The 15,922-nt window shown below is 40.0% G+C and overlaps 1 protein-coding gene across 1 annotated transcript in view; it reads right to left on the reverse strand.

The window, feature by feature from the left end:
- Window positions 1–180: 180 nt before the first annotated feature.
- IPPK (inositol-pentakisphosphate 2-kinase) overlaps window positions 181–15,922 on the reverse strand; it is a 49,622-nt gene continuing 33,880 nt past the window's right edge. The window contains exons 12-13 of the mRNA XM_029201725.1: window positions 4,933–5,012; window positions 181–2,536 (exon numbers count right to left, since the gene is read on the reverse strand). Of these exons, the coding sequence (XP_029057558.1) occupies window positions 2,311–2,536; window positions 4,933–5,012 (306 nt within the window). The 3' untranslated portion in view covers window positions 181–2,310. The remainder of the gene's footprint in view (window positions 2,537–4,932; window positions 5,013–15,922) is intronic.

Genomic DNA, 15,922 nt, shown 5'->3' on the forward strand with positions numbered 1-15,922 from the left:
TTTTTAAAAGTAAACTCAACATCTGAGGAAGTACAGGAGTGGCTGCCCACCCTGGGATGTGGGGAGCCACTCTGCGCCCCACCATGGTATGAATATGACGGCAGAGGTGGCCCCAGCCCATCTCAAAGGTTGACCCTCCTCGTGTCACCCACCACCTAGGGACTCTTGGAGGGCTTGCCAATGCAACCTCATCTCTTAGACATTCCTCAGAAACCTCTGGGGAGCCACACCACCCTCCTCGCCTCCTGGCTCTGGAAAGCAGCACTTGGAGGCTTTCACAGCACCTCTCAGCAGCAAATCCTCTGACATTCACTCTTCTTGGTCTTCCACAAAAAAAGTAGAGCGGTTAGCATAAAAAAACACAGGAAGACAGCAAATACGGCACTGTCCCTTCACATAGGACCTTAGCACCCCTGGTCCCTCTGCACAGAAGAAACAGTGTTTTCATTAAAGTCCCCCAGAGTCTAAGTGCTGCACTGACCTGAGTTGCCAGTTTAAAGTAGAATGGGTGAAAACATTGTTTCGATCAAATGAAAGCCTCAGAGCAGGGGCCGTGGTGGAGTGTGAGAAGAGCAAAGGGTTGGGTCAAGACCCTCTAGCAGGGGACACTCATCTATCACCTCTTCCCCCCAAGTAGAGGGTGATGGTTTTCAGACAGTCCAGACCAGCCAGGACAGGCAACAGGAGGCTACCCAGCCCACCTCCTTGAGCTGGCGTTCCGGAGCTCTGCACACAGGCACTCAGGGTCCTCTGCACACCCTGGCCAAGACCATCCTCACCCCAGGCCAGCAACAAGGAACCTCAGGCCAAAACAACTCTGGAAGCTGCCTACTTCCACGCACTCTGGAGCCTGCAACTTGCCCATGAGAACGCGGCTCCATGCACATCCCTATGAGTGGAATCTCCAAAGCCCCTGTACCCCAACACACCACATGAATGAGAGATGTGTGTCATTTGAATATGTTTTTGAACCTCTGAGTGTAGAATTAAGTAGTAAGTGGTAAATGGTAGTAAGAAGTAAATGATAGGACAGAATTGGAGAATAAATTCTGGAAGAGCTGGCTTGATTCTAATAAGCATAATTCTCAATTTATCACAAAATTCCCCACAAAAATTTACAATCAGCAAAATATTCTTATTTTTTGTGTAGTATTTTCATACAATCCCACGGCTTCACTAATATTATATTACAATAAGCCTTCATTAGTCCCTCAAAATGATGATATAAATAATCTATACAACCTACCATAGAATAAAAAACTGAAGCCAAGATTCCCAACAGTTTTCATAGCAGCTGGGCACACTTTTGGTGACCACAACAAGAACCCTCATAGTGCCAGCCAGGAGTCTTGCGGAAGCAGGGCTTTGGGCAGCCCCGATGGGGAGGTGGTCCAGCACCACTCAAGGCCACTAACACCACACATCTTAGTGAAACCCAAGGGAGGAACAGGTATGGGGAAGGAGGGAAAACTCGATGCTGGCTCTGGCAGAAGTAGCTGAGGTTTCCCAAACACCCAAAAATGCCAGGAACCCAGAGCTGGCAGGAGCACAGCCACCCCATGACACCCACGCTGGGCACAGCAGCTCAGAGTTGCAGCCCTGCTTCCAGCTCCCACAGCAGCAATTTCAGGTGGGAAAGAACACCTTGTCTCCCCTAAAGTTAAAGAGGATAAAATCATTCAGCACAAAAAAAAAGTCAGTGCTCGCATGAGTGGTGTCAACCCCTGCCCTGAGTGCCACGCTCCCTGCTGACCCTGTGCAGAGCGGTGGGTATGGCATCTCCACAGGGACTCTGAGTCCACTGCTCAAAACTGATGTCCATATCAACAACTTATTGCTCTCCACAGCAGGGAACCACTAAACCTGCGCTGACACATGGCTTGCATTGGAAAAGTGACCAAGTAACTCAGCTGGGAAAGTTCCAGTAGTATCTGTGTTTTCTTAGAAGTCCAAACTCTAAGGTATATGTGACAATTCAAGTTTTCTGTGTTAGGATTCTGGTGGTAGGAAAGCCAAACCTTGGGTCTTATAAGGCTTTTTAGAGATTAGACGTGAGCCCTGCGTGGAAAGGGAGAACTGCCCAGAGGGGCCTCCCGGGCACAGCACACTGCTGGGCTCACGTCCAACATTCCTTGTCCTGGAAGATGTCTCTAGTGCTCTTCCATTCTGTGTCTCCCAGAGGCAGTCCCACCTGAACAGGGGTTGAAAAGCAAAAACATTCACAGCCAAAAGTCACCCAACACAACAGAAACTCTATCATTCAACCTTCACATTCTATGTTCAAGTTTCAAAACCACTACAGGAAAAAAGTTAGACCTTATGGAGAACTAATGTGCAATCTTCGCTTTCCTTGAACCTAGTTGGCATCACGGTGGCGTCTTTGGCATGTACAGTCTTTAAATAGTAGTTGACTATCTTGCCATCCAGTTTATACTGATGAGGAATGCTCTCATAGGGCTTGAGGTCAAGATCCAGCACAGACACGGAGAAGGCAAACCTGGATCTCGATGAAGGGACAATGGGCCTTTGATCGGAGCTGGAAGCAAAAGAACAATTTCAGAATACACAAACCTCCCAAATCCTCTCAACCCAACCCACAAAGAGTACCCATTCTGTGCATCAATATGCATTCCATCTCTGTCTATGCCAACTGTATGTACTAGTGCTAGAAGCTTCTGCAAGAGAGGCACCTACTGTGATACCCGCCAGCACACCAGACAAGAGAGAGTTAATGTGCAGAAAGATGGAAAAGCAATTATGTAGAATACTCGATTGATATTCACCATATCCCAGTAGTATAAACGAATGCTAAGAAAGTTACTTTATCGTGAGCCAAGTATTACAAAACCTAAGAAAATGGGGAAAGTAGATCTGGCTATTCAACAGCCAAACGGATAAAATGTTGAGGACAGACTTCTCTTTTCGTGTCCTTTATCGTCTGGTGAGAAACTCTTGCTCCTTTATACTTTTTCACTTTTGGAGAGAGAGATCTAGTCTCACGTTTTATTCTCAAATTGTATCTGCAGTGTTTGGTGTTTTGTTTCTTAGGGTTTAGTTGTGGTCTTTCTAAGTATTGTAATAGTTGTGTGCTTATAATAAAATATGAACAATTACTTGTACTTAAAAAACACTTTCAGGCTAATTCTGAATTTTGTACTAAGATTGCTATATATATCACTTAGCTCTCAGAGTGCTTGATACATAGTATGCATCCAAATGATGGGTTAAATACATTACATGAGCTCAGTTTAGCCCGAGAGAAGTATTCAGGAGTCCTGGTTTCTCCATGTGTACTACTCTTCTAAATTTCAAAATTATTAAAAAAACAAAACAAGCAAACAAAATACCAATTTCAAAACCTCCTGCCTGGGAGAGGGAAGGCAGATAAAACATTCCTATTTAATGAACCTAATCAAGGCCTAGACTCTAGCTCAATTCCTGCTCAGAAATACTATTTACAGGAAAAACGAATCCCTGGCTCATTTGCTGGGGTCTTAGCTACTCCCTCCTGAACAGCAGAGAACATGTGTACAAATTAAGGTCTTGCTTCTGAGTCTCAGTCTCAGGGCCTGAAACCCAAGCTCCACACAGCGGGGCTGGGACAGTGAACATCTCTGGCCCTCAACAGGGCTGCACATTTTATAGGATACCTCACATCACATCAGAACCAACACCCAATAAGATGACATGAATAAAGAGAGGAGTCCATCACGCAGAGGCTGGTGGGAGCACGGCCCAAGAGCCACTGCTGAGGAGAGTCTGACCGTTTGCTGACCTCAAGCTCCCAGTGAGCCCAGGCCTGAGGTTCCTGACACCTGAAATGCTTCTCTGCCCTGGGGATGACACTGGTGATCACACGGCTCAGAAGTTTCTAGACACGTGTCCCCGCTCCTCTCCCACCATGTCGGTTTCTGCTGAGCAGCTGGCCAAGGGTGTCAGGACTCCTGGCCCTCAGCCCCTCACATTTCTGTATCCTGACTGCATCCTTGCTTCAGGAAGGGCAATAGATAATCACATCTGTGTGGTTTTCTCTCATCTAACAACACTGCTTAATCCAAATGGATTCCTGTCACTAACCAGTGGGGGCATCTTCTTAGGGGATAATAAGAGTTTTCAACTAAATAGAACCACCTTTTTTTTTAAAATATTTCAGTTACGCCCTATAAATGTCCCTCTGTGTTTCCTATCAGAAAGTGGACAATTCTGTGCCTGCCAAGAAGCAGGACTCCTGGGAATGTTTAGTTCAAAAGCATCGGAAAAACGGGTGGCTGGCAGCCAGTGACGAGATCATCTTGACCCAGGAACACACATCAGATGATTGTGAAACATTCTGCAAAACTGTGTGTGGGGTTTGGCACCCTGAAGATCAATGCTGAGGATGCCATCTAATCACAGAGAAGATTATCAGGTTCATCCTGAATTCCTAAAAAAGGCACAGAGGGGACTGGATAATGACGTCCAGGAGAAGATGCTGCAAAGAGGAAGCAGAACAATGGAATGTTGTTTTAAAGGCTTCGAAACGACTATAAAGGTCGGTACATCAGGACCTGGTAAAAGGAGGAAAAATAAGGCCCACGGGAACCTACAGCTTCTTGGGCCTCTGAGCCATGATGGTAGCTTGGGGTTTTCTTTGAGAGAAAGAATTTGGACCACAGTATCCAAGCCCTTGAGATATTTTCTTAGAAAATAATAGTAAACTTGAATGAACAAGCTTTTAAAATTATTCTCAATAATGTCTTTTTGACTGTATTACAAACTTCTAAAGAGCAAGAGTTAATAATCCCCATGATATCAAGTAGGCCTTGGAAATAGGCCTCTGTTAATAAACATGATCCTGCCAGAGCCTCTCTAAATATAGGGACACCAACTCTCTTGCCAATCCACAAAACCCTGCTAGACCAAGGACACACGACACAGTAGCAGGTGCCTCACCTTGCATCCTGCAGACAAGGAGAGAGTGCGATCATGATGGAGCAGTCTTTCGCAGTCATGGCGACCCGGTACTGCTGAACCTGCAGGGGAAGGAGAGGTCAGCTCCATGGCATTGCCACACACACCCTTCCCCACTGGAGAGGTCCAAGAACTGGTCCCAGACCTGGGGGTAGGTTAGGAAGACCCAGTCCCAAAGAGCTCATTAGAGGCCAGTGCTGCCCTCTGACCTCTCACTGCAGGCAGTGTATGGACCCTGATTCCAAAACCTGGGACCTAGGGCTTGTCTTTGGCAAGACAATCACAGCCCACCTTGGAAGAAAAAGCAGTAAGTGGCGTCAGCTATTGATGTGCTAGCCACACTGACAGCACTGAGCATACCACTCTATACCTCAAGACAGCGGCACACAGACACACACCAAGGCCCTGCTTAGAGCAACAAAATGTCCCCAGATCACATAGCACACTAGAATGTCATGCAGCTTCCATGAATGACACTGCAAAACAGAGGGATCACCAACTGTTAACTCACTTCATCCCCACAGCAACCCCACAGGCAGGCACTGCTAGTGTCCCAGTTTATGGATAAGGAAACAGACATAGAACGACCTGTCCACTCTGCACTGCTATGCTAGACTCAAACCCAGGTGTTTCAACTCTGAAGTCAAAGATGTGACTGAATTGCTGCAATCTTATGAGCAAATTTTACTGGATGAGGACTTGCTTCTTCTGGATGAGCAAAAAGAAAGTGGTTTCTTGAGATGGAATCTACTAGTGAAGATGCTGCTAAGATTGCTGTAATGACAGAGAATTGAGAATATGATGTAAACTTAGTTGATAAAGCAGCAGCAGCAGAGTTTGAGAGGACTGACTCCAATTTTGAAAGAAGTTCTGCTGTGGGTTAAGTGCTTTCAAAGAGCATTTCATGCTTCAGATAAATCATTCATGGAAGGAAGAGTTAGCCAACGTGTTAAACTTCACTGGTGTCTTATTTTAAGAAATTGCCATGGCCACACCAACCTCCAGCAGCCACCACCCTGACCACTACCCTGATCAGTCATTAGCCATGAACATCGAGGCAAGACCCTCTGCCAGCAAAAAGATTACTTGCTGAAGGCTCAGGTGATGGTCAGCATATTTTAGCAATGAAATATTTTTTAATTAATGTATATACATTTTTTAAGACATAATACTATTGTGCACTTAATATAGTGTAAACATAACTTTGATATGCACTGGGAAACCAAAAAATTCATGTAACTCGCTTTATTAAGATATTTGCTTTATTGTGGTGGTCTGGAACCAAACCCACAATATCTCTGAGGTATACCTGTAATCACATTAAAAGAAAATAGGAGAAAAGTCACATGATCTTCTCAACAGAAACAGAAAAAGCATTGAAAAACTCAACACCCACTCCTGATAAAAACTCTTAACAAATCAGGAATAGAAGGGAGCTTCCTTAATTTGATAATGGTTATTTATTTTAAAAATAAACTAAGCAACGCCCAAAAAAACCTACAGCAAACAATTTACTTAATGGTAAATACTTTCTCTTTGAGAGTGGGAACAAAAATTAACTATATGCAGTTAGGCAAAACAAAATAAATAAGTGAAAAGTATAAGGATCGGAAAGGAAAAAAATCAAATTCACAAACAATATGATTATATATAATCATACATATATTACATATATTATATATAATGAAAATCCAACAGAAGCTATAGATTGTTAGAATTAGTAAGTGACTTCAACAAGGTTGACAGATAAAGAGGTCAAAGTAGAAAAATCAATTACATTCCTATATATCCACATAGATACCATCTATATCTAAAACTATCAAATATCTAGGAATATATCTAATAAAATATAAGATCTCTCTAAAGAAAATCATAAAATGTTTTATCAGACTTTAAATAACACCTAATAAAAAGAAAACGCCCATGTTGGAAGCCTTAATATTGTATGGATGTCAACTCTTGTCATCATTTTAAAGCCAAGTCAATCAAAATCCCAAAAGGTCTGTTGTTGCTTTTCCTTGTAGAACTGAACAAAGTTCATTCTTTAAAAAAAAATTTTTTTTAGGTATACTGATGTACAATATTATATAAGCTTCAGGTGTACAACACAGTGAGTCGCAACTTTTTAAAGTTATACACCATTTATAACTATTATTAACTATTGGCTATATTCCCTATGTTGTACAATATACCCTTGTAGCTTATTTATTTTATACATAGTAATTTGTACCTCTTAATCCCCAACCCCTATCTTGCCTCTCCCTCATCCCTCTCCCCAGTGATAACCACTCATTTGTTCTCTGTTATCTGTGAGTCTGTTTCTTTTCTTGAACAAGTTGATTCTAAGATTTGTACAGATAAGCAAAAGGTCAAGAAGAGCCAAGGCATTAATTAAAAGAAAGACATTCCTGAAGAAAGTAGAAGGATTTACTCTACTGGGTATCAAGATTCATTATGACTCTAGAGTGATCAGGACAATTCCTATGATTCTAGGACAACCGCATATGAAAATAAAACCTTACCTCATGCCATACCAAAAATCAATTTGCAGAAGGCAAAACAAAGTTTCTAAAATATCTGTGTGACTTTAAGGTAGATAAAACTTAAAGACTGCTAAAGAAGGAAAAAGATGTAAATTAAATGACCTTAAAATTATGACCTCCCCTTCTGAAAATGACTTTATTAAGAGAGTAAAATGGCAAGTGGAAGAAGATATCTGTAGCACACATATCTGACAATGAGCATCTATCCAGAATACATAAAGATTTCCTTCAAACCAATAAGAAAAAGACAGACAACCATACAAAAAACTGGGCAAGAGACTTAAATAGGTGCCTCATAGAAAAGAAAATATAAATGGCCAATAAACATATGAAAAGGTGTTGAATCTCATTACCACAATAAGCTACCATTACACATTCACTAGAATGGCTAAAATTAAAAAGACCCACAGCCCAGTGGCAGAGAGGGTATGGGGCCACAGGAACCCCCTAGTCTGTCGAACTACCCTAGCCTGTTGTAGGGAATATAAACAGGTAAAACTATTACATAGTACCTACTAAAGCTAAATATGCTCACACCTCTGACCCAGAAATTCCACTCCTAGGAATATACCCAAGAGAAACGTATGTGCATGTACACTAAGAGATCTGTACAAGAATGTTTTGCAGAAACTTTATTCATAACGGTCAAAACTGGGAGCAACTCAAATATACATCAACAGTAGAATGGGTGATATCCATTTAAATAGATCACTACAAAGCACTGAAAATATGGAAATGCATGCAATAACATGAGTAAATCTTATACATGTTATATAGAACATAAAAAAAAAAACAAGACACGAGATATATGCATGATTCTGTAATAATAAAGTTCAAAAACAACTAAACTATAGGTATGTAAGTCAATACAATAGTTAACTTGAGGGAGAAAGGCAAGAGGAATAACTGTACAGGAAACCAATAGGGATTCTAATTAGCTGCCAGTGTTCCATATTCAGACCTAACTGGTAGTTCTCCAAGAGTTTTCTTTATGACAAATCATTGAGCTTTACCTCTTTCTGTGCACTTTTCTATATGTGCTGTATTTCAACATTACAAATGGTTAATGAAACAAAAGCCTAGAAAATTAAAATCAAACTTTTAAATACTAGAAATATCAAGTAATTTGGAGGGCATGTGGGAAACAGGACCCTCGACTGTTACAAGAAGGAATATAAATTGGCAAAATCTTTTCAGGAGGACAATATGACAATCTATAAAAAATAAATCTAGCAATTTAACTTCTAAGGATCACTCTGGAAGATATGCTTAAGTGCACAAGGGTTAAAGTACAAAAATGTGAATGTAAACATTTTTAACAGTAACAAATTAAAGATAACACCCAAATAAATGACAATTAATTATGTGACCATATTAAGGAGAACAACACTTTTAGGTGTATGGAGAACTTCCAAGGCACCTCCTACAAAACAATGATATCCCTGTTAACACTTTTAATGCACTGCTAGGCTTGCAGAAGGTAAAGGAAATCCCCAACCCAATCCCCTCTTCTCACACTCACTCCCACAGGAGCTGAAACTAGAGTTTTGAGCAAGGAGCAATTGGAAGGCTAAGCTGCCCTGTAGGCAACGTCAGTGCAGGCATGGTTTCTAGGAATAAGCCATGGAGCACAGGGTCTAAACCTGATACTTCTCCCTTAAGTCAAGAATCCATATTTCCTCTGGAGGAAAGCATCCCCTGTTTAGGTCCCCAAGATTCTCATAGATCAAAATCAAACAAATATGAGCTCACAATCATACATAATTAAAAACCCAAGCAAACAAAGCAGCAAGGATGAGTCAGTAAAATAACAAGAGATTTTTTACCTCCAAAATTTTACTGTAACTTAGATACAGAATATAAAACAACTATTCATAAATTGTTTAAAGAAATAAAAGATGGAATTTAAAAGAGGGCAAGCAACAAGGAACTATCAAAAATACCAAACAGATATGAAAATGAGCCATACGGAACTTTGAGAGAAATTAAAAATATAACTAATGAAGTGGAAAACTCATTGAACAAATGAATGAACAGATTAGACACAGGTGAAGAAAGAATCAGTGAATGGGAAGGTAGAACTGAAGAAAATGATAAAAATGAGCTCTGATATATATATCTAATTAGAGTCCCAGAAGAAGAGAATAGGGTAATGGAGAAGAGAAAATATGTGAAGAGAAAATGGTTGAGGATTTTCCAGAACTAATAAAAGACACATCCACAAATAGAGAAAGCACAACATACACCAAGCAGAATAAATTAAAAGTACACCACACCTAATCACATTGCACTAAAATGTCAAATTTAAAAAGAGGAGACTTTAAAAGCAACCACAGAGAAAATAATCACCTCCTGAGGAAAGACAGTTAGACTGACAGAAAACATCTCAGCAGAAACATCCACAGTCAGATAATGTTGCATAAAATGGTTAAATGCTAATAGAAAAATAATCAACCTCTTCTTTGTACCTAGAAAAAATTACCTTTCAAAACTATGACAAAATATAAATATATCCAGATAAACAGATACAAAGAGAATTTACCAAAAGACATTCACTAAAGTAACTTCTAAAAGATATACTTCAAGAAGAGGAAAACTGTAAACAACTGTAGGCCAATAAATTAGACAACTTAGATAAAATGGAAAAACTCCTAAAAAGGTACAAACTACAAAAACTGACTCAAGAAGAAATAGCACAATTTTCTATACCAAGTAAAGAGACTTAACTGGGTATCAAAACACTACCTACAAAGAAAAGCCCAGACCCAGATGGCTTCACTGGTGAATTCTATCAAATATCAATATTTAAAGAAGAATTACCATCAGTCCTTCTCAAACCTTTCCAAAAAAAAGAGGCTGAAATACTTCCCAACTCATTCGACAAGGCCAGTATTACAGACCAATACCTCTTATGAGAATGGACACAAAAAGCCTCAACAAAATTATAGCAAATTGAATCCAGCAATATATAAGAAGAATCATAGACCAAGTGGGGTTTATCCCAGGAATGCAAGGTTGGTTTTAACATCCAAAAATAAATTAATATGTCATAGCTATAGAAAAACAAAACACATGATAATAAATATCAATCGACGCAGAAAAGACATTTGACAAAATCCAACATCCTTTCATGATAAAAACATTCAACAATTTAAGAAAAGAAGGGAACTTCTTCAACCCAATAAAGGATAGCTACGAAAAGCCCAAAGCTAACATTACACATAATGATGAAAGACTGAATGCTGTCCCAATAAGACCGGAAACAAATCAGACAGGTCTGTTCTTGCATTTAGCATTGCACTAAAGGTTCTAGCCAAGGGCTGTTATGCAAGAAAAAGACATAAAAGGCAACCAAAGAAAGGAAGAAGTAAAACTATCTCTAAATGATCTTATATAGAGAAAATCCTAAGAAATTCAGTAAAAAACTATTAGAACTAATAAATTCAGCAAGGTTGTAAGCTATAAGATCAATATACAAAAACAAATTGTATTTCTATACACTTGCAATGATCAATCTAAAAATGGAATTAAGAAAACAACTTCATTTACAACAGCAAAAAGAAAACACTCAGGGATAAACTTAACAAAGTACAAAATGTATCTCTGAAAAGACTGCTGAAAGAAAAACAAAGATCTGAATAAATGGAACAGCATCCCATGTTAACAAACTGGAAGACTTACTATTATAAAGATGGCCATATGCAAGCAATCTGCAGATTCACCACAATCCCTATCACAATCTCTGCTGGCTTCCTTGTAGCACTTGGCAAGCTGATTCTAAAATTCATAATGAAATTACAAGGGGCTCCTAATAGCCAGAACAATCTTGCAAAAGAACAATTTCAAAACTTACTAAAAAGCAACAGTAATCAAGGCAGGGTACAAGCATAAGTATAGACATATATATCAATGGCACACAATTGACTATCCAGAAATAAACCCATACATTTATGGGAAAAAATAGTCTCTTCAACAAATGGTGCTGGGACAACTATATATCCACATACAAAGAATGAAGTTGGATCTCTACCTCAAATCATATATAAAAATTAACTCAAAATGGATCAAAGAACTAAATTTAAGAGCTAAAACTCTTTGAAGAAACAGGGGAAAATATTCATGACTTCGGATTTAGCAATGCATTCTTAGATATGACACCAAAAGCACAAACAACAAAAGAGAAAAACAGACAAACTGGACCTCATCAAAGTTAAAAACTTTTTTGTGTATGGGGACAGATGGTTACTAGATTTATCATGGTAATCATATCATAATGTATGCAAATGTCAAATCACTATGTAGTATACCTGAAACTAACATAATATTGTACATCAACTATATTTCAAATGAACAAGTAAAGTTTTTAAATTGCAAATATTTTACAACAAAGAACATTATCAAAAAAGTGAAAAGGTCTCTGACAGAATATATTTGCAAATCATATATCTGTTAAGGGCTTACTATCCACAATATACAGAATCCCTACAACTCAACAATGAAACAAATAACATAATTTAAAAGTGATCAAAGGACCTGAATAGGTACTTCTCCAAAGAAAATATACAAATGGGCAATAAGCACATTAAAAAATGCTCTTAGTCTTCACAGAAATACAAATCAAAACCACAATGAGATACCATTTCATACCCACCAGGATGGCTAAAAACAAAAGGGCAGGTAACAAGTGTTGTCAAAGATATGGAGAAACTGGAAACCTGTACACTGCTGGTGGGAATGTAAAATGGTACAGCCATTTGGAAGACAGTCTGGCAGTTCCTGAAATTCCTGAGCTCCTGAGCTCCACTCCTAGGTATATGCCCAAGAAACGTAAAAATATGTCCACAGAAAAATTTATACACATATTTATAGCAACATTATTCATAATAGCCAAAAAGTGAAAACAACCCAAATGCTCATCAAACTGATGAATGGATAAACAAAATACAGTATATCTATACAATGGAATATTATTCAGCCATAAAAAGAAATGAAGTATTGATACCTGCTACAATACACATGAACCTTGCAAATATTATGCTAAAGTGCAAGAAGCCAGTCATAAAGGACCACCTATTGAATGATTCCATTCATATGCAATATCTGGAATAGGCAAACCTATAGAGATAAAAATTAGATTAGGGGGCTTCCCTGGTGGCGCAGTGGTTAAGAACCCACCTGCCAATGCAGGGGACATGGGTTCTAGCCCTGGTCCAGGAAGATCCCACATGCTGCAAAGCAACTAAGCCCGTGTGCCACAACTACTGAGCCTGTGCTCTAGAGCCTGCGAGCCACAACTACTGAGCCCACGCACCACAAATACTGAAACCTGCGCTCCTAGAGCCCGTGATCCGCAGCAAGAGAAGCCACCGCAATGAGAAGCCTGCGCACCAAAATAAAGAGTAGCCCCCGCTCACCACAACTAGGGAAAGCCCACGCACAGCAACAAAGGCCCAATGCAGCCAAAAATAAATAAATTAATTTTTTTAAGTAGATTAGTAGTTGCTTAGGGCTGCTGGGGATGAGGAGATAAGGAGGTGATGGCTAAAGGGTACAGAATTTTTTTTAGGTGATGAAAATGTTCTAAAATTGACTGTGATGCTGCTTACACATATCTGTGAATATAGTAAAAACCACCAAATTGCATACTTTAAGCAGGTAAATTGTATGGTATGTAACATATCACAATAAAACTTTTATAGGAAAAAGAGGTAAGATCTGAGATATAAGAATGTTAAGCAAAGATATGGGTAAACGTGGTAGATCTAAACAAACACCTGTAAAAAATAATACTGTAAATTGCGATTTTTTAAAAAAAAAAAACAATAAGACAAATAGAGGGCAGGTAACAAGTTCTGTAAAAGATATGGAGAAACTGGAACCCCGTACACTGCTGGTGGGAATGTAAAATGGTACAGCCATTTTGGAAAACAGTCTGGCAGTTCCTGAAAAAGTTTAACGTAAGTTACCACTTGACCCAGCAGCTCCACTCCTAGGTATACGCCCAAGAAAAGTTATATGACAAAAACTTATATGACAATAACTGCATATAAGTTGGGAGCGATAACTGGAATTAAAGTATCCCAGATGAACTTTTTGGCCAACCCAATATTATGTATCTGTGTGGCAGGTGCTGGGGTGGGAGTGGGGGTTAAATTATTAATTTTAGTCTTTAAATATGCATGGTCAAATTGAACAAGTAACCAGAAAAATGACAGTAGCAGAATGTCTAACTCCCAAACCAACAGAGAAAAAAATGAATATAAAAACTAACAAGCAAAAGTGCACAGAAGTCAGCAAACTACAGGCCAGGGGCAAAATCCAGCCTGCCACCTGTTTTTGTAAATAAAGGTTTACTAGAACACAGCCATGCTCATTTATATTTGTCTCTGGCTGCTTCTGAGCTATGATGGCAGAGCTAAGTAGCTACAACAGAGACCAGATGGCCAAAGCCTAAAGCATTTACTCTCTGCCACCCCGGCCTTTTTTTTTTTTTAATTTAAATACATGTTATTTTATGACAAAATACTTGCCTTTTTTTTTCTCCCCATTTATATTACAGTTAAAACTATATTACAGGGGCTTCCCTGGTGGCGCAGTGGTTGAGAGTCCGCCTGCCGATGCAGGGGACAGGGGTTCGTGCCCCAGTCCGGGAAGATCCCACATGCCGCGGAGCGGCTGGGCCCGTGAGCCATGGCCGCTGAGCCTGCGCGTCTGGAGCCTGTGCTCCGCAACGGGAGAGGCCACAACAGTGAGAGGCCCGCGTACCGCAAAAAAACAAAACCAAAACAAAACAAAAATCTATATTACAGTTAAGATGTGTTTAGGTAGGTTATATTATCTATGAATTTCATTTCAAGATAGTAAAGGGGGAATTACAGTATTTGCTATAGAAAAAGAGTGTTGGATCTGCTAGGACTGAGAACCATCAGTTTAGGGGTCCAGAGATCATGTAAAAGCAGAACTTGGAAAGAAGCCCTAAACGCATTTTGTCAACCCCAAACCAGACCCCCTGGATACACCCTCCTCTACCTTCCAGATACGACTCCTGTGCCTTGCCCATAGCAATCACCGTATGGGCCCTTGCAGCCCATTCCAAGCCATTGTGCACCAGTATCAGTTTTCTAGATTGGGATGAGAGCTGTGGTGTCTGGCCCTTTATAGAAAAAGTTTGCTGACTCCCATTACAGAATACTAAACGATAGTCAGAAAGCAAGAAATACGCTGGGCTGCAGTTTCCTGAGCTTCGAAATAAATACAATATTCGCACCTCTCTCATTTCATCAGAGGTACAAAGCTCAATTGGATAAACAGTATTCATGAAAGAACTTTCAATAGTCTGTAGCCTAGGAATATTCTCAACCTGCTCCCCCAGCTTCAGCTTCACTTCCACCTTCTTCAGATTCCAACTAACAGAACCTAAATCCCTAAAACAAAAAAAGAGGCAGACCCTTATATTCCAACACAGACAGACCTCAAGCCATGTTAGGTTAAATGCAAGCTAGTGAAGAACACGTATAATGTGGATAATCCCCCAAATGGTATGAGTGAGTGTGTGTGTGTTAGTGTGAAGTTCTGAAAAGATACATACTGTTAACAGTGAACACCTATTGCTTGGGCAGGAATAACATCACATTTTTTTTTTTTTTTTTTTTTGCGGTACGCAGGCCTCTCACTGCTGTGGCCTCTCCCGTTGCGGAGCACAGGCTCCGGACGCGCAGGCTCAGCAGCCATGGCTCACGGGCCCAGCCGCTCCGCGGCCTGTGGGATATTCCCGGACAATATACTCACTGCTTGAATCTTTTTCATTAAATTATTTGTTTTGAGACAATTGTAGGTTCACATGCAGGTGATCCTGAGTGCCCTTTACCCAGTCTCCCCCAATGGTGACATCTTGCAAAACTATATAGTATAATATCACAGCCAGGATAGTGACATTGATACACTCCATGATCTTATTCCAATCTCCCAAGTTTTACATGTAGTCCTGTGTGTTGTGCATTTTATCACACATGTACGTTCATGCATCTGCCACCACAGTTAAAATACAGAGCAGTTCCATCACCAGAAGATCCCTCTTTGTTGACCTTTTATAACCACACCCCCTTCCTTCCACCTCCTCCCCATCCCACAGCAACCATTCATCTTTGTCATTTCAAGAATGTCATTTAAACAGAATCATAGTGTGTGATCTTTTGGGACTGGCTTTTGTCACTCAGCACATTTCTCTGAAGATTCACCCAGGTTGTTGTGTGTATTGAGATTTCGTTCCTTTTTACTGCTCAACAGTTCCAGTTTATGTAACCTGTTGTAGGCCACCTGTTGACAGACACTTGAGTTGTGCCCAGCTTCTAGCTATCACAAATAAAGCTGCTATGAACACTCCTGTACAGGGTTTTGGGTGAGCCTGAGTCTTCCCTTCTCTGTGACAA

The sequence above is a fragment of the Monodon monoceros genome, unplaced genomic scaffold (assembly GCF_005190385.1).
Source record: "Monodon monoceros isolate NGI ecotype Baffin Bay Population unplaced genomic scaffold, NGI_Narwhal_1 Super_Scaffold_5, whole genome shotgun sequence".
NCBI lineage: Eukaryota > Metazoa > Chordata > Mammalia > Artiodactyla > Monodontidae > Monodon > Monodon monoceros.